This window comes from Terrapene carolina, unplaced genomic scaffold (assembly GCF_002925995.2).
Source record: "Terrapene carolina triunguis isolate 2854851 unplaced genomic scaffold, T_m_triunguis-2.0 Scaffold193, whole genome shotgun sequence".
In the NCBI taxonomy this organism is placed as follows: domain Eukaryota; kingdom Metazoa; phylum Chordata; order Testudines; family Emydidae; genus Terrapene; species Terrapene triunguis.
This window is the reverse complement of record NW_020664544.1, coordinates 11,144,442-11,167,064: the sequence shown is the minus strand read 5'-3', so window position 1 is coordinate 11,167,064 and position 22,623 is coordinate 11,144,442. Positions and strand designations below refer to the sequence as shown.

General features: G+C 47.9%; 1 protein-coding gene across 1 annotated transcript in view; it reads right to left on the bottom strand.

Annotated features, from left to right (window-relative positions):
* Window positions 1-22,623, bottom strand: part of LOC112118288 (acid-sensing ion channel 2) — a 1,160,041-nt gene that overhangs the window by 184,563 nt on the left and 952,855 nt on the right. The window contains exon 2 of the mRNA XM_026654764.1: window positions 10,990-11,140. Coding sequence (XP_026510549.1) covers window positions 10,990-11,140 — 151 coding nt within the window. The remainder of the gene's footprint in view (window positions 1-10,989; window positions 11,141-22,623) is intronic.

Sequence of the window (22,623 nt, the reverse complement as noted above, 5' to 3'; positions counted from 1 at the left end):
TCAGCTGAGGACTTGTCTAGACCTACAGCACTGCTCTGGTGCTATGTTGATGGGAGAAGCTCTCCCATTGGTTTAGATTCTCCACCTCCCTGAGAGGCAGAAGCGAGGTCAGCGGGAGAGGCGCCGGAGCGCTGTCTACACCAGGAGTTTGGTCGGTGTAACCGCATTGCGCAGGGGTGTGGATTTTTCACACCCGTCAGCCACGTAGTTATACCAACAGAAGTTTGTAGCACAGACCAGGGCTAAGGCTCCAGCCTGCCCCGTCTAATGGGGACAGCCAGAAGCAGCTTTTTTTCCCTCCCCAGCCCCAGCAACACACATTTAGCTGCCTCTTGACCCACTTCTGGACGTAGCCTCTTGGCAGAGAGAGAGAGAGACACCCAGCGGGGAGCTCGGTTGACTTAACACCGTCTCTGATGGGAGAACCCTGCAGGAAAGGACAGTGGCCTACTTAGCCCATACAGCCCCTCTCACTCTGCTTATAGGAAGCCCATCTCCACCCGGGTTGCACAGCAGACGCTCCCCCTGTCTGGTCTGAGGATGCTGAAAATGACAGATGCCTGTGGCAGCCCATCCCGGGCCACAGCCCCCCGGGAGCCCACGGAGCCTGATCTCTGAAAGGGATTTGGTTTTAGTGGGGCTTGCAGGGTTTGTGGGATTTAACTGAAGGGCGCTCGGAGGCTGTGATGGGCTGGGGCGGCCGTGGCAGGCAAGGGCAGGAGAAGGAAGGGAAGGGCAGTGACACTGGGGTTACCGCCAGAGGCAGGGAAGCGAGTCAGAACATGGCGAGAGCCAAGAGCAGAGACACAGACGGGGCCAGAGCTGCGCAGAGACTTGGGGTCCGTCTACACAGCACAAAGCCGCGTGACTTGCCGCTCGCACCGAGGTACCCGTGCAAGCTGCGCTGTGTCCAGCTTGCCAAACCCAGCACTGAGAACACCGTGGTGCAGGCTGCAGAAGCAGGTACGGACCCGGGGCGGGGTCAGGCCCAGGCTGAAGAACGCGCCATTGCGTCCTCACTGCTCTACCTAGCCAGCGAGCTTCCTCGGATACGTCTACACGAGCTGCACATCCCAACCTGGCTGCTGCACCTGTGAACAGTAGCCTTGAGTCTTAGGCGAGACAGACCCATGGCAGGGGTCGGAAAAAAGAGGGGCAACGGGGTACGGAAGCCAATGAGACCCCTCCCTTCCCCAGGAAACCATGCCCACGTCTCTTTCAGACCCTTCCCTCAGGCCACGGTTAGTTCATTGAAACACACCCAGGCTGCAGGGGCCCAGAGGGCACCTCCCTCTGCCCCTCCAGAGCAGGGACACCCCCCTTCCTTTAAAGCCCAACAGATGGGAAGGCAGACAGCCCAAGTGCTGTGAGAGCCGCAGGGATCAGTGCACAGGCAAGGTGTCCCAGTCCCAGAAGGGTTTCTCTGGAGTTTTGAGGTGTTTTTTTCTCAGCTGGAAAGGGTACTGATCTCTCCATCGGCCAGGTCTTGCTCACAAAGCCCCCGGAAATCGAGGGGGTGGCACCGCTGGAAACATCTCAATCTGCTGGCAAGGGGGAAGTACAATACACACCTGCCCCCTTACCCCCTTCTCCGCTGTCCTGCCCCCCGAACTCCTTCCATTCACTTTTCTTTCCAGTTAGCTGATCTCCTAACTAATCCCCCACCCTCTCCCAGACTCCCCAAAATAAAAAACAACCATGGAACTAACATGCCATCTGCTGCCACCACCACTTCGTTCACTCTGCTGGCGTCTTCTACTCCTTCCCCCATCCTGTGTCCATCTGGTCTATTTAGATCATAGGCAGGGACTGTCTACGGCTATGTGTTTGCACAGCAACTAACACAACCCTTCTTGGTTGTCTTTATGCACTACCGTACTACTACTACTACTAACAACAGACGAGAATAATAACCCAAGCATCGGCAAAGAATCAAGCTTCTTTATGGGGTTTTAAGTTCATTACTACGTTCTGCGTGTATTGAAGGTCAATGGCAAAGCTCCCTGTAAGAAAAAGGATAGCTTTGCGGGGTCCCACTATGCAGAGTTGATTTAATTCCAAATACATTTACATTTTAATGCAAATGCCTGGAAATCATCAACTTCTTCAATTACCTGCTGAGATCCAAGTTCAGTGTTTCCATGGGAACAGCAACTGTTGATCATCATGATTTATATTTATATCTTGGTAGTGTCCAGAGGGCCCAATCAGGCCTCATTGTATCAGGTGCTGTACAAATACATAGGAAGGTGTGGTCCCTGGTTGATGATCAGAAGCCTGGATTTTAAGTGGTTCAAAGAGGGTAAATATTATCAAAGTTAATTTCCACTTCTAAACACCTCCTGGTACCTTTATTTGCACTGCCTGCGGGACCTTACTTTACCAGTAGCTCCTCCATGGAGAATGGAGCCTTATCTCCAGTAGGTGTTTACAAGCCTTCTGGACGTAAACACGCACCTTTTGGGCAGTGAATGCTACTAAACCAGTGGTACAGGCCAGAGTCGGGCCTGATGTACAAACTGTTTAGAAAGTCAGAGCAAAAAGACTAATCGGAATGTGATGTGTTTAAGCCACAAGAACTGGGCCTTTATGGCTCTTGGTGAGGCCCCGGGGGTACGTCTACACTATGACAAAACACCCGCAGCACTGACTTTCAGAGCCCGGGTCAGGCGATGGGCTTGCGGGGCTCGGGCTGCGGGGCTATCCAATTGCAGTGTAGATGTTCAGGCTCGGCCCTAATGTCTACACTGTGAATGGATAGTCTTGCATCCCAAAGCCGAGTCTGCTGATCCGGGCCAGCTGTGGCCAGGTAGTGTAGAGATACTCAGGTTGTCTTAGGAACAAGCTGAGAGAGTCTAGACACTGAAAGAAGTGCAGAGTTGCCAACCACGAGTGCTCAAACGTCATGAGTTGGGCCTCAAAAAATCATTACTTTTTAAAAACTAATACATTTGGGGTGAGTTGTATTTGTTTTCAGAGCCTTTAGATCACACTTGGGTCACATTTTCAAGCTTTTCTCTGCAACCAGGAAGGCTAGAAACTTACTTTTTTTAAAATGAAATTTTGGATTCTCACCTAATCCCAGGATTCCAGGAGGTGGTGCTTTAACAAACACACCAAACATTGGGAGACTCGCAATAAAACCACAAGAGTTGGCAACAGTTGTGGAATAACTCGATCTGAGTTTCCAGTGGGTAATGTTAATAGGATGAGGCTGCTGTCCCTTTCTGGACATGGCATGTGTGTGTGTGTGTGTGGTGTCACTTGGCAACTTGCTCAAACTCAGCTTGTGGACTGAACAGCTGGAAAAATAATGAGCTACACCAACATGGCTACTGCTGCCATCCCCTGCCACCTCCATTATCCTCATCCCGAATGAATTCTGGGGCAGAGACAGTGCACCAGCTCCCATCACAACCTCCACTGGGTTGAGCTGGATCGTGAACAACACCTAGGACGGAAACATTACATTCCTTCGATCAACCCTTGTTCCTCATCTTTCCTATCCTTTTCCTGCCTTCTGTCTAATAAGAGCCCGGCTTAGCCAGCCAAGGTAAACCCATCTTTTCTAACACCGCTGTCATGAAAAAAAAGAAAAGAAAAGACAGAAAACTCTAAAGAATGCTTTTAGCCCAAATGGGCAAAATCTCAGCGTGGCTAATAGAGCTGTGTGCTCTGCCCGTATTTTGCCTGTAAGTGACAAAGCATTAGAGACAGAAGTCACATTTTTCTTTCCATTTTCTTTTGTGTCTACATCCGTTTTGTTTTGTCTTTGAAAGAAACAGGATGGGACTTTAATGCCAACAACCTAAAAGTGATCATATAAAATGACTCTGTCTTGTTCCCCCACCAACAGTTCACACTGTCTTTTAATACCATGTAAAGACTGAGATGCACGTCTTGTCTCTTAAAAGAGTCTAGAAGACTAACCTGAACAAGGGAAACTGTTTACATCAAAAGCTGCCTTCACTTTTTAAGTTTCAAATGCTGTAATCGCTTCTCTTCCTTCTGTGTGTTTAACAAAAGGTTAACAGGTCTTTGATGGTGGTTGTTACAATAGGAACTGCTGGGGATAACTTAACGGGAATCCTGGAATCAGATTCAGCACCCCCTACCCGTTAATACAACACTGCACTGCAAGCTGAGAAGCACATGGAAATGCTCTGTGGTAGGTAGAACAAACAACTGCTGGGGGAAAAGAACCATGACATTATAACTTTGGAAGGAGTTGGAAAAGAAACCAATTTTTCAAACACATTTCAAACACTCTCTGCACTAGACTAGGTGACCAGATTTGGGGGTCTTTTTCTCATATAGGCTCCTATTACCCCCCCCCACCTCCTGTCCCGATTTTTCACACGTGCTGTCTGGTCGCCCTACTCTGCACCAAGTGTAAACTCAGACTCTAATGATGGAGACCCTTCCTCGTTAACATATACAGCATAACACATGCTGATCTGTATCCACTGCACAGGTGAAGGAAGAAGCATCCAGGAAGAAGAGATGCTAAAGTCAGCAGATTTACTCTTCAGAACTGGCTTCCAAATTGGCTGTGTTTCTATATAGGTTTTTATACCACGCTCATCACCTTAGTATCTCAGTACTAAGGAGGAGTACTGGGAGGAGTGGTAGATACGCTGGAGGGTAGAAATATGATACGGAGGGACCTAGACAAATTAGAGGATTGGGCCAAAAGAAACCTGATGAGGTTCAACAAGGACAAGTGCAGAGTCCTGCACTTAGGACGGAAGAATCCCATTCACTGTTACAGACTAGGGACCAAATGGCTAGGCAGCAGTTCTGCAGAAAAGGACCTAGGGGTTACAGTGGACGAGAAGCTGGATATGAGTCAACAGTGTGCCCTTGTAGCCAAGAAGGCTAATGGCATTATGGGCTGTATAAGTAGGGGCGTTGCCAGCAGATCGAGGGACGTGATCGTTCCCCTCTATTCGACATTGGTGAGGCCTCATCTGGAGTACTGTGTCCAGTTTTGGGCCCCATGCTACAAGAAGGATGTGGAAAAATTGGAAAGAGTCCAGAGGAGGGCATCAAAAATTATTAGGGGGCTGGAGCACATGACTTACGAGGAGAGGCTGAGGGAACTGGGATTGCTTAGTCTGCAGAAGAGAAGAATGCTGCTAACAGGGAGTTTCGCAAGGGAGTTCTCCAGGTGAAGGAGGAGCAATACAGCACCCTTTTGGGGTAAGTGACTGTCTGCAGTGTGTGTTTGTTTGTGTTTGGGGGTTACTTGCTGTGTGCTGAGCTTGTGTTTGGCAGTCTGTTTGTTTGTTTGGTTGTTTGAAGGACCGTGTGCTGTGGCTGACAGTTGGAAGCTGTGAGCTTCAAAGGAAGGTTTGAAACCAGGAAGCCTCTGGTAATTGGCTGAGCCTTACTCAGTGGGCGGGGCATTCATACAGGCCAGGGCTTTATAAAGCAGCGCACAAGCGACCAGGGAGCGTTTGCGACCAGGGGCTGCTAACAGGGAGTTTCGCAAGGGAGTTTGGAAGGGGAGTGGGAAGGGGCGAGGGTCCCTTGCCGGTTCTATCTGTTTTCCCTTTATTCCCCTTAAAACTTTAAACTTCTTGCTTAAACAACTCTTTCAGCGGACAGGGGGCTGCAGACGGGAGTTTGACAGAGGGAGGCTTACGATGGTTAGGAAGACCCGCAACACCTGTGCCAGCACTGCTTCTGTCTCCTCCACCTGCGCCTGTAGCCAGACAGAGCGCCTGAGCATGGATGCTTCTACCCAGATCCTGGTGTGGTTTTGCAGAGACTGTAACTTGCAATTTCCACTTACTGATATCCAGGCTGAGGGGACCATCCAATGTGAAAGGTGCCTGCTGGTGGAATCTCTCAGGCAGCAGGTGGGAGAGCTACAGGAGGAGGTGGCTAGGTTGAGAAGCATCCGAATCCACGAGCAATTCCTGGACAGTGTCCATGTGGAGACAGCTGAGGTAGCTGTCCCAGGACACAGGACTGCTGATACACCACTGGTGGAGGAGGAGATGGCTCAGGGTGGACACTGGCAGCTGGTTACTTCTGGCAGCAGGCAGTGCTCCACCCCTGCTCCGAACCCTCCCGCTGTGGTAATAGGTAACCGTTATGCTCTTCTTGATACAGGAAAGAAGGCATTACCCCCTACAGTAAAGGAGGAGAAGCCTCGTACCCCTAAGGCTGGGAGGTCTGCCGCCACCACTGCGAATAGGAAACGTAGGGTAGTGGTGGTCGGAGACTCTCTGCTGAGGGGGACGGAGGCGCCCATCTGTCGCCCTGACATTTCATCTCGGGAGGTATGCTGCCTGCCGGGAGCCCATATCCGAGACGTTACGGAGGCATTGTCGAGGATTATCCAGCCCTCTGACTACTACCCCATGCTACTCATCCATGTGGGCACAAATGATACTGCACGGTGTGACACTGAGCGGATCAAGAGTGACTACAGGGCTCTGGGAGTACGGGTGAAGGAGTTTGGAGCGCAGGTGGTATTCTCTTCAATTCTTCCTGTCAAAGGTAGGGGCCCGGGCAGAGACAGATGCATCATGGAGGTGAATGCCTGGCTGCGAAGATGGTGTCGCCAGGAGGGCTTTGGCTTCCTAGACCACGGGATGCTATTTGAGGAAGGACTGCTAGGCAGAGATGGTGTTCACCTTTCGAGGAAGGGAAAGACCCTATTTGGACACAGACTGGCTAACCTAGTGAGGAGGGCTTTAAACTAGGTTCGACGGGGACAGGTGAGCAAAGCCCGCAGGTAAGTGGGGAACATGGAGACCTGGGAGATGGGTCGGAGACGAGAGGGAGTGTGGGCTATATTGGCAGAGAGAAAGGAGGGTCAGGACAAAACCGGGAGGAAAGATCAAACCAGTATCTTAGATGCCTATATACAAATGCGAGAAGTATGGGTAATAAGCAGGAAGAACTGGAAGTGCTAATAAATAAATACAACTATGACATTGTTGGCATCACTGAAACTTGGTGGGATAATACACATGATTGGAATGTTGGTGTGGATGGATACAGCTTGCTCAGGAAGGATAGACAGGGGAAAAAGGGAGGAGGTGTTGCCTTATATATTAAAAATGTACACACTTGGACTGAGGTAGAGATGGACATAGGAGACGGAAGTGTTGAGAGTCTCTGGGTTAGGCTAAAAGGGGTAAAAAACAAGGGTGATGTCATGCTAGGAGTCTACTACAGGCCACCTAACCAGGTGGAAGAGGTGGATGAGGCTTTTTTTAAACAACTAACAAAATCATCCAAAGCCCAAGATTTGGTGGTGATGGGGGACTTCAACTATCCGGATATATGTTGGGAAAATAACACAGCGGGGCACAGACTATCCAACAAATTCTTGGACTGCATTGCAGACAACTTTTTATTTCAGAAGGTTGAAAAAGCTACTAGGGGTGAAGCTGTTCTAGACTTGATTTTAACAAATAGGGAGGAACTCGTTGAGAATTTGAAAGTAGAAGGCAGCCTGGGTGAAAGTGATCATGAAATCATAGAGTTTGCAATTCTAAGGAAGGGTAGAAGGGAGAACAGCAAAATAGAGACAATGGATTTCAGGAAGGCGGATTTTGGTAAGCTCAGAGAGCTGATAGGTAAGGTCCCATGGGAATCAAGACTGAGGGGAAAAACAACTGAGGAGAGCTGGCAGTTTTTCAAAGGGACACTATTAAGGGCCCAAAAGCAAGCTATTCCGCTGGTTAGGAAAGATAGAAAATGTGGCAAAAGACCACCTTGGCTTAACCACGAGATCTTGCATGATCTAAAAAATAAAAAGGAGTCATATAAAAAATGGAAACTAGGACAGATTACAAAGGATGAATATAGGCAAACAACACAGGAATGCAGGGGCAAGATTAGAAAGGCAAAGGCACAAAATGAGCTCAAACTAGCTAAGGGAATAAAGGGGAACAAGAAGACTTTTTATCAATACATTAGAAGCAAGAGGAAGACCAAAGACAGGGTAGGCCCACTGCTTAGTGAAGAGGGAGAAACAGTAACAGGAAACTTGGAAATGGCAGAGATGCTTAATGACTTCTTTGTTTCGGTCTTCACCGAGAAGTCTGAAGGAATGCCTATCCTAGTGAATGCTAATGGGAAGGGGGTAGGTTTAGCAGATAAAATAAAAAAAGAACAAGTTAAAAATCACTTAGAAAAGTTAGATGCCTGCAAGTCACCAGGGCCTGATGAAATGCATCCTAGAATACTCAAGGAGCTAATAGAGGAGGTATCTGAGCCTCTAGCTATTATCTTTGGAAAATCATGGGAGACGGGAGAGATTCCAGAAGACTGGAAAAGGGCAAATATAGTGCCCATCTATAAAAAGGGAAATAAAAACAACCCAGGAAACTACAGACCAGTTAGTTTAACTTCTGTGCCAGGGAAGATAATGGAGCAAGTAATTAAGGAAATCATCTGCAAACACTTGGAAGGTGGTAAGGTGATAGGGAACAGCCAGCATGGATTTGTAAAGAACAAATCATGTCAAACCAATCTGATAGCTTTCTTCGATAGGATAACGAGTCTTGTGGATAAGGGAGAAGCTGTGGATGTGGTATACCTAGACTTTAGTAAGGCATTTGATACGGTCTCGCATGATATTCTTATCGACAAACTAGGCAAATACAATTTAGATGGGGCTACTATAAGGTGGGTGCATAACTGGCTGGATAACCGTACTCAGAGAGTTGTTGTTAATGGTTCCCAATCCTGCTGGAAAGGCATAACGAGTGGGGTTCCGCAGGGGTCTGTTTTGGGACCAGCTCTGTTCAATATCTTCATTAACGACTTAGATATTGGTACAGAAAGTACGATTATTAAGTTTGCGGATGATACCAAACTGGGAGGGATTGCAACTGCTTTGGAGGACAGGGTCATAATTCAAAATGATCTGGACAAATTGGAGAAATGGTCTGAGTTAAACAGGATGAAGTTTAACAAAGACAAATGCAAAGTGCTCCACTTAGGAAGAAAAAATCAGTTTCACACATACAGAATGGGAAGAGACTGTCTAGGAAGGAGTACGGCAGAAAGGGATCTAGGGGTTATAGTGGACCACAAGCTAAATATGAGTCAACAGTGTGATGCTGTTGCAAAAAAAGCAAACATGATTCTGGGATGTATTAACAGGTGTGTTGTGAGCAAGACACGAGAAGTCATTCTTCCGCTCTACTCTGCTCTGGTTAGGCCTCAGCTGGAGTATTGTGTCCAGTTCTGGGCACCGCATTTCAAGAAAGATGTGGAGAAATTGGAAAGGGTCCAGAGAAGAGCAACAAGAATGATTAAAGGTCTTGAGAACATGACCTATGAAGCAAGGCTGAAAGAATTGGGTTTGTTTAGTTTGGAAAAGAGAAGACTGAGAGGGGACATGATAGCAGTTTTCAGGTATCTAAAAGGGTGTCATAAGGAGGAGGGAGAAAACTTGTTCACCTTAGCCTCTGAGGATAGAACAAGAAGCAATGGGCTTAAACTGCAGCAAGGGAGGTCTAGGTTGGACATTAGGAAAAAGTTCCTAACTGTCAGGGTGGTTAAACACTGGAATAAATTGCCTAGGGAGGTTGTGGAATCTCCATCTCTGGAGATATTTAAGAGTAGGTTAGATAAATGTCTATCAGGGATGGTCTAGACAGTATTTGGTCCTGCCATGCGGGCAGGGGACTGGACTCGATGACCTCTCGAGGTCCCTTCCAGTCCTAGAATCTATGAATCTATGAATCTATGAATGAGGTGGGATTTGATAACTGCTTTCAACTACCTGAAAGGGGGTTACAAAGAGGATGGATCTAGACTGTTCTCAGTGGTACCAGATGACAGAACAAGGAGTAATGGTCTCAAGTTGCAGTGGGGGAGGTTTAGGTTGGATATTAGGAAAAACTTTTTCACTAGGATGGTGGTGAAGCACTGGAATGGGTTCCCTAGGGAGGTGGTGGAATCTCCTTCCTTGGAGGTTTTTAAGATCAGGCTTGACAAAGCCCTGGCTGGGATGATTTAGTTGGGAATTGGTCCTGCTTTGAGCAGGGGGTAGGACTAGATGACCTCCTGAGGTCCCTTCCAACCCTGATATTCTATGATTCTATGATTCATAGAACATTCTATGATACCTTCCCGTAGTGGATTAAGCCACATGATGACACATTTGTCACCTGTTTTGTTCTCTCATCCTCTCCCCAGAGGGAGAAGCATGTGGAGTGGCGTGTCTTGTTTTGAGAGAGAGAGAGACAGAAAGAGAGAGAGAGAGAGAGAGTGTGTGTGTGTGTGTCTTTAATATACATGTTGCTATGGGTTTATGTTAGGGACAGCAGGTCAAAAAATGTGCCTGGCACTTCTGGTGGTGGAATGTGATGAGGTTTGGGATGATCCTTAGTTCTTGGATGGTCTTAGCCTACAATCTCAGATCACCAAATTAAGGCTGGAGAGAGTGCTGCCCTGGATTTGTATAGTACTCGAATCGCACAGCTTAGCCCAATAAGTCAGCGACATGATACCCAGAATTTTTAAAAGAATGTGAGTGTGGGGACCACCTGGAGGATCCATCAGGAAGGTGACATGAATTCACAGCCAGCTCTTCCCCTTGTCAAGATGTCTAATTTAGATCCTGAAATCCCACTGTAGTCACCCGGAACATGATGCAGAGGTCAAACACATGGGCTGGCTTTGAAAGGTCGCTGTGGCTACGGGGTAATGGAGCAGCTTGGAGACAACCAAGCAGGTGGGGAATGCTTCCAGGATGGCAGCCTCATCTTCATCAAGAACCACTTCACTCACTTGTGTCCTTGAGTTTGAGGTGGTCAAGCTAACTTTGAAACTTGACCTGCTTTTGCAAAGGCTGGAAGTTCCCTGCAGAGCTCAAGAACTTTTAAGTTTAAGGAGAACTGGTTTCCGGTAATGGAGGGGATCCCATGGAACATGTCAAAACAACTACAGCATGTTTGCAACCAAGGCACGCCCTCAGATAGAGAGAGAGAAAAAGTTAATGTTGGGTCTTACCTGTTTCTCCCCATATTGGTAAATATTCATCCTGTTGTATGTCCAGCATGATCTCCAATCCATTGCCCGTCCCACCTTTGACTGTGGTAAGCAGGGGCCGCCCTTCTTCTCCTGAGTTAAACATGTAACATTTCCCATATTTTGTAAACACCTTCAAGAGAGAGAGAAAAGAGAGAGCTCCATGTAACACACCTCTTCCCAACCCGACCGCGGCTGCGGAGACATGACAAATGTAAGTGCGGCAGAGCTCCAGAGGAAACATCTGAAGCCAGATCTAATCTGGTTTAATAATTTAGTATATTAAGTGTGTTCCTCTTTACAGGAAAAAAAAACGGAGCAGGGTGAGAACAAACAGCATTTTAAAGGAATGAATGAATGTTTTTGGAAATAGTTTCTCTGACTCGCACCGTGTTAGCTCTCTAAGAATCCGATATACTTGCAGTGCTTGAGTACACGTTGAATTTTAACGCAAGTTCCGTTTCATCCAAGATGTCACAGCAGCACTGCCAGATGCTGCTGGGCTTTCGCTACTGCACATTTAGAGCTGGACCCTCTCGTCCCTAAGCTCAAAGGAAAACAAATGTCCATGTTGGAACCCAGTTTGCTCCAAGGGGACTCGGGTGGATCTAGCTGCCAGCCTCCCCCGATCCTACTGCCTGTGAAATACGTGCTTTCATTTAAGATGCTTCTTGTTGTTTCTTTCCATCTCCCCCCCCCCCCCCGCCCATGACTCAAAAATAAAAGACCTTCAAAGGCAGACGCGCTACTGCTGGAGAGTGGAGAATTTGGCAGGCTAGACTAATTCTTTTTGAAGGCAAAGACAAGTGTTTTGCATACAACAGTTGGAGGTTCTGCATATGACAGTTGTTTCTTGACCCTGAGCCACCTTTCTACTGGATTTTTATTCAACAAGGATTCATTCAAGCTAAGCCAAACATCGCGTACCTGGGAATTGTTCATACACAGAGCTCCTTTCCCAACGAATACAATAGAATTAAAGCGCTGCTGTCTCAACACACTCGATAGCGACACAAAGATGTAATATACTTTTTAATCCTATCATTTAAGGCCACAGCAATAACAAGAGGACAACTTCCTCCATTAACAGGAAGTTTTCAAGATTTCCCCCATCTTTGTTTAATCCAGGGGTCTCAGACATGTGGCCCGCAGAGTTATTTCCTGCGGCCCGGCATAGGCGCCAACTCCATGGGTAATCCGGGGCTGGAGCACCCACGGGAAAAAATTAGTGGGTGCTCTGCGCCCACCGGCAGCCAAGCTCCCCTCCCCCTCCGCCTCTGAGCATGCCGCATCCCAATTCCTCTGCCTACCCTCTATCTTGCCACTTCCCTATTCAGCAGCAGCAAATTCTATAGGGTTATGGTATAGCCTTCTTCCAAAACTCATAATTGTACACCTGACTGTCCTGCAAATTGGTCTCTTTAAGATCTGCTAATATCCAGACCATTTACTAAGTCTTTGACCACACCCTTGGTCATCTTCCATCCATGATCATTGCAAGGGTCATCCTACCAATATAACTCTCAGGTCTCTGCTGGTAGCCTACCCTCTCTCAACACATCTTCAATTAGGGCAACCTGCATTGGGCCCCTCACAATTTCGTTTGGTTCGCTATCACTGAGTGTCCAACCATTTGACCCTCTCAACATCTTCATTCCCATGGTGGAGAGCATACTGATTTCTTTTTTTGTGGTTGGCCTAGTCTCTGTCCCATACATTACAATGGGTGAAGTTATCGGGGAAGGGATAGCTCAGTGGTTTGAGCATTGGCCTACTAAACCCAGGGTTGCGAGCTCCATCCTTGAGGGGGCCAGTTAGGGATCTGGGGCAAAAATCTGTCTGGGGATTGGTCCTGCTTTGAACAGGGGGTTGGATTAGATGACCTCCTGAGGTCCCTTCCAACCCTGCTAGTCTATGATTCTACAGTTTTGTACCCTCCACCGTTTAACTTTATTGACAATTTTTTATTGTTAGCTCCCACAACCTGCACCAATGGGTTTGGTACAATGCGGGGCATCACTCAGGAGGGCACCATTGTCAACAACCATTGATCCTAGGTATTTACATTCATTCTTCTAAGCTCTCTACCTGTGATATCCTTTATGGTGGCTTCTTTTCTTTCAGTTGACATAGCCTCAGTCGTACCAACATTCACGCCGAGTCCTGCCTGCTCAAAACTGTGTTGCCACTGTTCAGAGTTGGTTTGCAGAGTCCCACAGTCTTCTGTACATATCACTAAGTCATCAGCAAACATGGTATTTCAAGGCAGTTACCTTTGTATATTCTCCTTTATCACATCCAAGGCAACCACAAACAAAAGAAGGGGCTCAACGCTGACCCCTGGTGCAGGCCAATGTTTACTGCAAATTCTTTAACCAAATGAGCACCAAAGTGAAGCTAGGTAATTTTTTAGGGCTTTTTATATGGGATGGAGTTTCCCATACCCCCTGGTGGCTTGAACATTTTAAGGGTAAAACTTCCAGCCAGAATACGTGTTTATAGTACACTGGATCTACACATTAGGTTCCAGAGCAGCGCCACCCGTCCCGAGCTGCATTGCTGGGAATACTCATCCCGACAGCATTAACTGCCCCGTGAAACGGAAGAAGAATTCAACCCCCTCTCTCTGTCCCCTGCAATAAAGGGAACAGAAGGGAAGGTCTATAAATGGCTGTCAGCAATGGGGAACAGTCTTTTGGGTGGGACCTGGGCAGCTATCTCTGACAGATGAGAAAAAGCAAAACAGGTCCGTACACCTCCACTCGAAATGGCCCCCAGGCAATATTCCTCCAGGCTTAGCTCTGTTCCAAGAAAACGAGGAATAATAAAAATCAGACTGAAAATAGAAACTTGAGCAACAGCCTCTGGTAGTGAAATAAATCCAGCCAGATAGTAAAAGAGGGCTCCTCCACCATTCCAACCAGAGAATATGACCTCGGTCTTTATCTCCCTATGCACCAACCAGATGATACGACCCCACCCCCTACCTCCCTATGTACCAACCAGTGAATACGATCCTGCCCCCTACCTCCCTATGCACCAACCAGAGAGTTTAACCCCGTCCCTTATCTCCCTGTGCACGAACCAGAGAATATGAACCCGCCCCCTTCTTCACCCCCTACTTCCTTATGCACTGCCCCCACCGCATCTTGCTATGCACTGGCCCCGCCCTCTACCACCCTGTGCACTGACCAGAGGATACAACCCCGCTCACTACCTCCCTATGCACCAACCAGAGAATACAACCCCACCCCTACCTCATTATGCACCAATCAGAGAATATGATCCCGCCCACTACCTCCCTATGCACCAACCAGAGAATACAACCCCACCCCTTCGTCATTATGCACCAATCAGAGAATATGACCCCGCCCACTACCTCCCTATGCACCAACCAGATAATACAACCCCACCCCTACCTCATTATGCACCAACCAGAAAATATGACCCTGCCCACTACTTCCCTATGCACCAACCAGAGAATACAACCGCACCCCTACCTCATTATGCACTAACCAAAGAATATGACCCCGCCCCCTACCTCCCTATGCACCAACTAGAGAATACAACCCCACCCCTACCTCATTATGCACCAACCAGAGAATATGACCCCACCCCCTATCTCCCTATGTACCAACCAGAGAATCTGACCTCACCTCACTTCCCCAGAGTAGGGCCACACTCCCTACCTCCCTACAAGCCCATTCACGTAATACACCCTTGCCCCCCACCACTCAAAGAATACATGCCAGTGCTCTACACGGCTCCACAGGCCCTACAGAGAGCACAACCCCTCCTACTGCCGCCCCTGTCCTTAAAACACACACACGTCAAGTTTAAGTTCAACTCTAATGTGCCAACAACAATTAACACAGAGGTTGGCCGTGCTGTGAGCCCTGTGAGCCAGTACATCAGTTAATGTCGTCACCTAGAGTGGAAAAACTGTGGGTCTTTGTGATGGTCGGTACTAGCTCTTTGGGGTCTCCAGGAGGAACTCCCTACGCTGATAGCACCATGTCCTCTGCCGAGGAAGAAACTCCACTATCCTGCTTCCATGACAGTGCTTCACGCAGGTCCAGCAGGGCCTGGAGAAGTGAGGCTTGTTTGGCAAATGGGCTAAACAACCCTCGACCTTGCCTGAGTATGACTTGGGGTGGGAAGCCCTGAGACCGGCCACGCAGGTCTAAAACAGGGGCGGGGAACCTTTTTTTGATCAGGGGCCACTGACCCACAGAAAAAATCAGTCATGGGCCACACACAGCCCCACAGTGGGCGTGGAGGCTCGGGGCTTCCCCTAGGCTCTGGAATAGGGCCAGAAATGAGGGGTTCAGGGTGAGGGAGGGGGGCTGTGGGCTGAGGTAGGGGCTTGGGGTGTGCGAGGGGGAGGCCTCTTGCTGGGGGTGCGGGATTTGGGGTTGAGCTGGAGATGAGGGGTACAGGAGAGGGCTCAGGTCTGGGGCAGGGGGTTGGGGTGCGGGAGGAGGTTTGTGGTGCGGCTTTGGGAGGGTGTTTGGGTGCAGGAGGGGACTCAGGGCTGGGTCAGGGGGGTTACATGCGGGTGGGGGTGCGGGGTCTGGGAGGGAGTTAGGGTGCTGGAGGAGATTCCAACATGGGGCGGGGGGTTGGGGAGCGCGTGCGGGGTCTGGGAGGGAGTTAGGTTGTGGGAAGGGGTTCCAAGCCGGGACAGGAGGTTCGGGGTGTGGGCTCCGGCTGGGTGGCGCTTACCTCACGCGGCTCCTGGTCGGCAGCGCAGCAGGGCTAAGGCAGGCTCCCTGCCTACCCTGGCTCCGCGCTGCTCCCAGAAGCAGCCGCCATGTCCAGCCCCTAGGTGGAGGGGCCAGGGGGCTCTGTGCGGTGCGCACTGCTCACGCCCACAGGCACCACCCTCGCAGATCCCATTGGCTGTAGTTCCCGGCCAATGGGAGCTGCGGAGCCAGCACTGGGGGCGGGGGCAGAGCGTGGAGCTCCCCTGATCGCCCCTGCACCTAGGGGCTGCAGGGACATGCTGGTTGCTTCCAGGAGCTGCATGGAGCCGACTGGACTTTTAATGGCCTGACAACCCCAGCTTCGCTCCGCAGCAGGACAAGCCGGACGCTCACTGCTCCAGCCCCGGGGGTGGGTGCTGAGGCTTGGGGCTTCCGGCCCGCAGCGAGGAGACTTGCGGCGGCCCAGATGAAATCAAGCAGCGGGCCAGTCTGAGAGTGTCGAATAACTCCCACAGGAGCTAAGGACCATCCCAGACTTCCCCACCCTCCTCTCTGAGTGCACGGGGCGCTTCTTCCAATCGCCTTCACTAACAGACACACAGAGCAGTGTGGGCACAGAGTAAAACTCTACCAAAACAAATCACTGCACGGCACACACGATCCTCCCCCGGGCAGAGGCTGCGGGAGAGAATGGACCATACGTGACTGAGGTCAGTCGCATCACTTACTGGAAAGCATTCAGATACTACAGCCGTGAGGGCAGCACAGGAACCTGAACAGAACAGAACACGGAGCTTGAGTCTGTATCCACAGCCTTAGCCAGCGGGTCATCACTTCCCTACAAACCGTCCAAGAGGCGATCCACCTTAATTTATAATAGCAGTTAAAGAACCATTGCCAAATCCAGGCACACTAAAATCTATATACTCTCGAGTAACTCCACATGGAACAGAGCTGCACTCTTCCGGCATTTCCTGTCTGTCTGCTGAATGATGGTTTGGAGGAATCTCTCCTCCTCATACTGGGTTTGTTACACGCCGACATTATGCTGAGCAACATCAGAACACACGGAACCCTAAAGGAGACGATTTAATCTGGGTGTGTTTGACGGGGGTTTTTAGGAGAAAAGGGGTATGTTTTTGTTAACATTTTCCTGAGTGTGGCAGCGGTACTTTTAACTTTAAACAAACAACAACAACAAAAGACAAGTGCAGACCAGGGAAACGACAAACACCTACCTTGAAAAACATCTATAAAATGCCAGATTTTTCAGTGATGGATCAGTTCTGACAGCTCATCTGAAAATCCATGTTAAAGTCCAAAGACAAACATGCTCTAAATTTGTGAAATGGTATTTAAATAACACAATGACCCTTCTTACCTAGTGTCTAGAGGGGGAAAAATGTGTGTTTGGTGAAATTAAAATGCAGGTTATAGATGTCTCCAAGATGCTGCAATTTATAACTCAAAACGCAATTATTTCTAGTGGCTAGAGAGACAGATATAGATCCTGCTGAATGTCAAACCAAACCAATATTCCAAACCAGATTCATATTCAAGACATGATTAAACCCGATCAGAATAATAGAATAAAAGGTACTTTACCGTTTATAACAAGTCTATATGGGACAGAGAGGTTGCCTGACAATCAATTATGGTTTTAGTATAGAGAAAAATTACAGTAAAAGCAGAAGTCTGTAAATTACTTTTTAAAACCAGACAAAAAATGTGGAATGGAGTCCACCTAGAAGACAAAACGTTATCTGCTGGATAAAGATATTATCCATTTAAAAGAGGGTGAATTACCATGTCTACCAACCATCTTCCCTAGGAGGGAGGGATGCAAAGACTGGCAGACATCTATTGTACGTAGCTACTTTCCAAAGGAAGTTTTGGGGGTAAGACTGGAGACAGGAAAATGTGGAAACCTTTCAGAACTCTAGAGGAGATGATGCTAGCGGAATGATGGATAGATAAACACTGCATGGGGAACTGAGATCAGTTAGTTTCCTCCAGATGATATGATAATGGCCTCTAGCACCGTGGAGATGAGCTAGCTGAAAGGCCTAAAAGACCCGCTGGGTGGGTGATGAAAAGGAGAACGCTCTCTACCAGGCAGGGGCGATGCTATCTTGTGTTGGCATGGCAAAGGAAGTCAGGCAATGGATTAATTTCACGAGATATAAGATTGTCTATCCTCTCTAGCTAAGCTACAGATGCCTGCCTTGTCCGACGAGGTATCTTGTGCAAAATTGTTTATTTTTATTTTAATGTGAGCTTTTTCTCACTTTTTTAATAAATCTGTTTAAACTCAATTATTTGATTAGTGGATTGTTGGTCGAGTGATTTCTCACAGACGTGCCCAAAGCTGTTGGGCTCTATGGAGAGGTAGTGAAAGGTAAGCAGCGAGGCTGGTCAAAAATTTCCCATCAACACTGTTTTTCAAAGGAAAATTGGTTTTCACCAAAACCTTTTTTTTTTTTTTTTTTTTTTGCTAAAAGTGCCTGCTCCCACAGATGACTATTTTGTAAAAAGCAAAGCATCCCCAAATTGAAATATGTCCATTTGGATAGCTTACCATGGTGCCCCATGGGAGCTGTAGTTCAGTTTCCTCTTGTGTCTGTTCTCCTCTATGGGCTAGGCTCCCCAGCTGGACTACATGTCCCATGATGCATAATAGCTAGGTACTCCCATGATGCAACTACCTCCACCCACCATGAATGGAGACTGTGGTGTATCATGGGAGATGTAGTCTGGCCAGGGAGTCTGGCCTATAAAGGAGATTGGAACATGAGGCACTGGAACTAAAACTCCTATGAGGCACCTTGGCAGAATTTCCAAATCAAAATATTTTGGCTTTCAATCTTTTGCCAAAAAGTAATTTTTTTTCAGTGGGAAATTTAGATGGAAACTATTTTTTTGGTTTGTTTTTGTGGAAATTGTCCATGACAAAAAAAATCTCATTTTCTGACTAGCTCTAATAAAGTGTTTATGGAGTCTCAACCCCCATTCAAGGTCTCGGTCAAAGGGACGCAGGCAGAGGTTTCTCTGCCATTAAGACATGTTCAGAAGAAGCTGAAGGAGCCAAAGGAGGAGACCAGAACTGATGGGGGATGAGTGACAATCCATATGACATCACGGATAAGGAAGAAGAGAAGTTCAGCAAGAAATAGGGCTGTGTTTCTGCACTGTTGGTAATAGCAGAAATCACAGATCAACATGTTCTCATGGCTCCAAGACCTCTCCATAAGTATCCACAGAGCAGATGGTAGCATTGAGTCCTTTTGTTATTTCAGTCAAAGTGCTAAGAAAGGCACAGTCCACTTAGCACTATACAAACCCGTCACAGGATTACGGGATCCATTTGTTCACACAGTCTAGCAGGAGATGATGGTGCATTATTTAAAACAAAACAGCAGCTATGAACAGCAAATCCCCGCTGATACCTACAATAAACAGGTTTATGAATTCTTAAATGGCAGAGAGAGATGAGCATCCTAAAGAGATGAGCATTTCTTGCCAGCATGGTGTGCTATCTCTCTGGGCTTACAGATCACTATACAGGCACCAAACTGGCATAGAGGACCAGAGCATCCCTCGGTTTTAGATGCGCAAGGGAGAAACAAAACAAAAACCTTACCCCCAAGCAGAGTTTTGACCCTGAAAAGGAAGAAGGGACAGAGACTCTGTAAAATCACTAAGGACTTTACTGTTGGGTTAGCATGGATGGGATGGAGATGCTGCAGTGATGGGCGGCAGTATAAATTCCTGAGGTTACATCTACATTGTGGTAGAAGACCTGCAGCATGGCCAGGGCTGGTGTCTGGCTCGGGCTGCGGGGCTATAAAAAGGGAGTGTAGACCCCACGATGGGGGAGGATGTCCGAGCCCGGGCTCCAGTCTGAGCCCAAATACCGATGCTACTATTTTTAGCCCCACGCCCTGAGCCCCGCGAGCCCGAGTCAGCTGACCTGGGCTCTGAGAATTCGTACCGCAGGTTTTTTATCACATCGTAGATGTAGGAAACTGGTGCAAATTTGGCCCATGGGCATGGAAAGAGAGCAGCGGAGCCAAACAAGCATCTTCCCCCAAGCCTGCGGACACCTCCGCAGGCACACGATGTCTGTTCAGGCGGTCACGCTTCTGGAGGAGGCGGGATGGTTCCAAGGGCAAGCTGCTTTGTGCAGCATCAACCCACGGCAAACTCTGAATGACAGCAACCTATTCAGCAACCCCTCCCGCTCTGCACCGCCAGGCGTGGGAAGGGGACAGGGCCCAGGTCGAAGAGATCAGCTAATGGCAGCAGCATGACGTCTCAGCGAGCCAGCAGTGTCGCAGAGCAGCACAGAGGTTCTAGCTCTCAGCGGTGTCCCTGGCAGGCAAATCCTGCAGATCCCAGGACGTTGGCAGGGGTCGAGTACCACTCACCCCACCCCCTGCATGGCCCTGTTGCAGAGAGGTGGTAGGATTAACCTTAATTTTCCACAATTATTCATGGGAGGGGATGGCACAGCAAACTCTGGGTCACTCGGTGTAAAAGGCCACAGAAATGCCAGTTAAACTCTGGCCTAAATAGTCAAAAGAGATTTTGGGCGTCCAACTTGAAAGACAATAATGCAAAGTTACAGACCCGGCCTTGCTCGGGACAAAAAGCACTGATGGCGTGTTAGGCACTGCAGTTGGTACATCTTAATACACACCGGCTAGGAACGATGCACACAAATGAAATACCTTGAAATCTTTTTTCCCAACAAATGTGGCTATTGGTTTCCCTTTGATCTTTGTATTATGTTAAACCTGGAGCCCTGGTTTCTCTGCCAAGGAATCTCTGCCAAGCAAAATGTTTTCCATCTTTCGGAATGTCAGGTTTAATCTGGAGATAGCAGAAGCGATGAAACTCGAGTTCTGGGTAGTAAAACTGTAAAGTTGCCAGAGATGCGTTTACAGGCGAGGTTTTACTTTCGGCCTCCACGGCTGAATTATCCCATTGGGGCATGTCAAGCAACTCTGGCAGGCAAGGCTGAGAGATGTTTTGTCGGAATCTATTCGATGCGTGCGCACACCGCTTTGGGCACAGATGCCATATGACTATTTGGGAAGCATAGGGACGGCATCTCAGGCTTTATACGAATATGCTGTGCTTAAATAAGAACTCATCGAGGTCTCAGATAATGCCTGAGGCTAAGACAGACTTATGTTGCTATTAATATTGTTCTTCCTATAAACTAGAAATGCACAGGGTCCCAACTGCACATTAATCAAGCACTCCAGTCAAGCAGCTATATAATATATAGTGCTGCTAATAATGAGCGTCTCATTTCATTCAGGTTTCCTTGGAGCTGGACAAGACTGGATATTGTGGTGTATTGAAAAACATGTTAAATGTATATGCTATCACTTAAAATTCTCACAGGGTTTTCTGGTTCTACTTGCAGACTAGGAGGGAAGCATGTGATCTGGATCTAGCAGCACTCAGTTTACAAAGAGCCCGGCTAGAAAAAGGTGGAGTTGAGTAGTGCCTTCTGCCTTAGAGAGCAGCCTGCTTTGTCTCTCTCTGTTTTTGATTCTAGTGTGTTAAGGTTCTTGATTTTAAGTAGTGTTACGCTGTGACCTCCCATGGGGTCTTTCATGTTTGTATCTAACTTTTGTGTTTTTAAGCGATGAACATATCAGAGATGCTCTTTTAAAGTTACAATAAACACAGAATTACAGGTCCCTCTCTGTGTGAGAATTCAGACCCACATGTTCTCTCCTTCAAGACCATTTCAGCTCCAGCAGCACAAATACACAAAGACTAATACATTCAATTGAATAAGAGGCATTACCATTTCCTTCATATTCGGGCAATCAGCCACTCACTGTAATCTCATATTGGTGCAAGCATTTATTTGACTGGTGAGTACTTATGGAGGGTCCTTATGGCCGACATAAATCACCTCTACAGCTATCATGGCAGTTTAGCACTGGTTGAGTGGGTATTTAAAAAGAAATACCGTGCTAATAGTCTGGTTGCAATTGGATAAACTCTAATGGTTAGGATCAAAATATTTGAGATGAGTTCTGACACATAAATTAAGCAAATTGGTTACACTCTATACGAGTCCCCTCCAGCACTAATTACCTCGAAGGGATAACAAAGGATGGGAGAACAACATGGCAATAGAAGCTATTAAGAGCACTGCTTTGTTCTATTAGACATTCTGCTCTCAAGGGCGCTACTTAGAGTCACAGCCGCACTAGCTAACTCTGTGCTTCGTTTCTCCAAGGGCAGATATACCTAATGACCCAGTGGACACTAACAATAAATCTGGCTTCTTTTCAAGAGGTACCGGGGAGACAAGTTATTTTAATTTGCAAAAGAAAATGTGAGCAAGATCAGAAAGTCACCACTCACCCAGCTCTGTCGTTTCATTTAGGTCGGTGGGTTTCGGGGGGCAACGCAGACTCATGAGGGGTTGTGTCACTGCCTACTCTGTAACCCTGAGGGCCTCACCAGACCTTGCTGCCACCTGGGATGTTCACAACCACTCCACCAGCATGCAGGTCACACCCTGAGTGTCTGTGTGCTAGAGAGCCCATGGTCTACAGCCCCCCAGTCCCACCAACTCCAGCTTCCACCAGCCTTCATTACAACCATCAGGGTGACGCCAAGAAACTTCCAGCCCCAGATTGTCCCAAAACCATGTGCGCTGAAGTGTCCAGCCCTCTCCTAGATTGTTCAGAGAAATAGTAAGGGTGTTTGTTCCTTATCATCACAGCTTATTAACTTCACTGGAGTAAATTCACCTTCCGTTTAAACACAGCCCTGAGCTGGTTTAGAGTAAAAAATAAAACAAGAGGACGTAGGTGAAGGGACGCTACGTAAACGTTAGAAAGGGTTACAAGCAAACCAAAACTGCATCGGAAAGGCT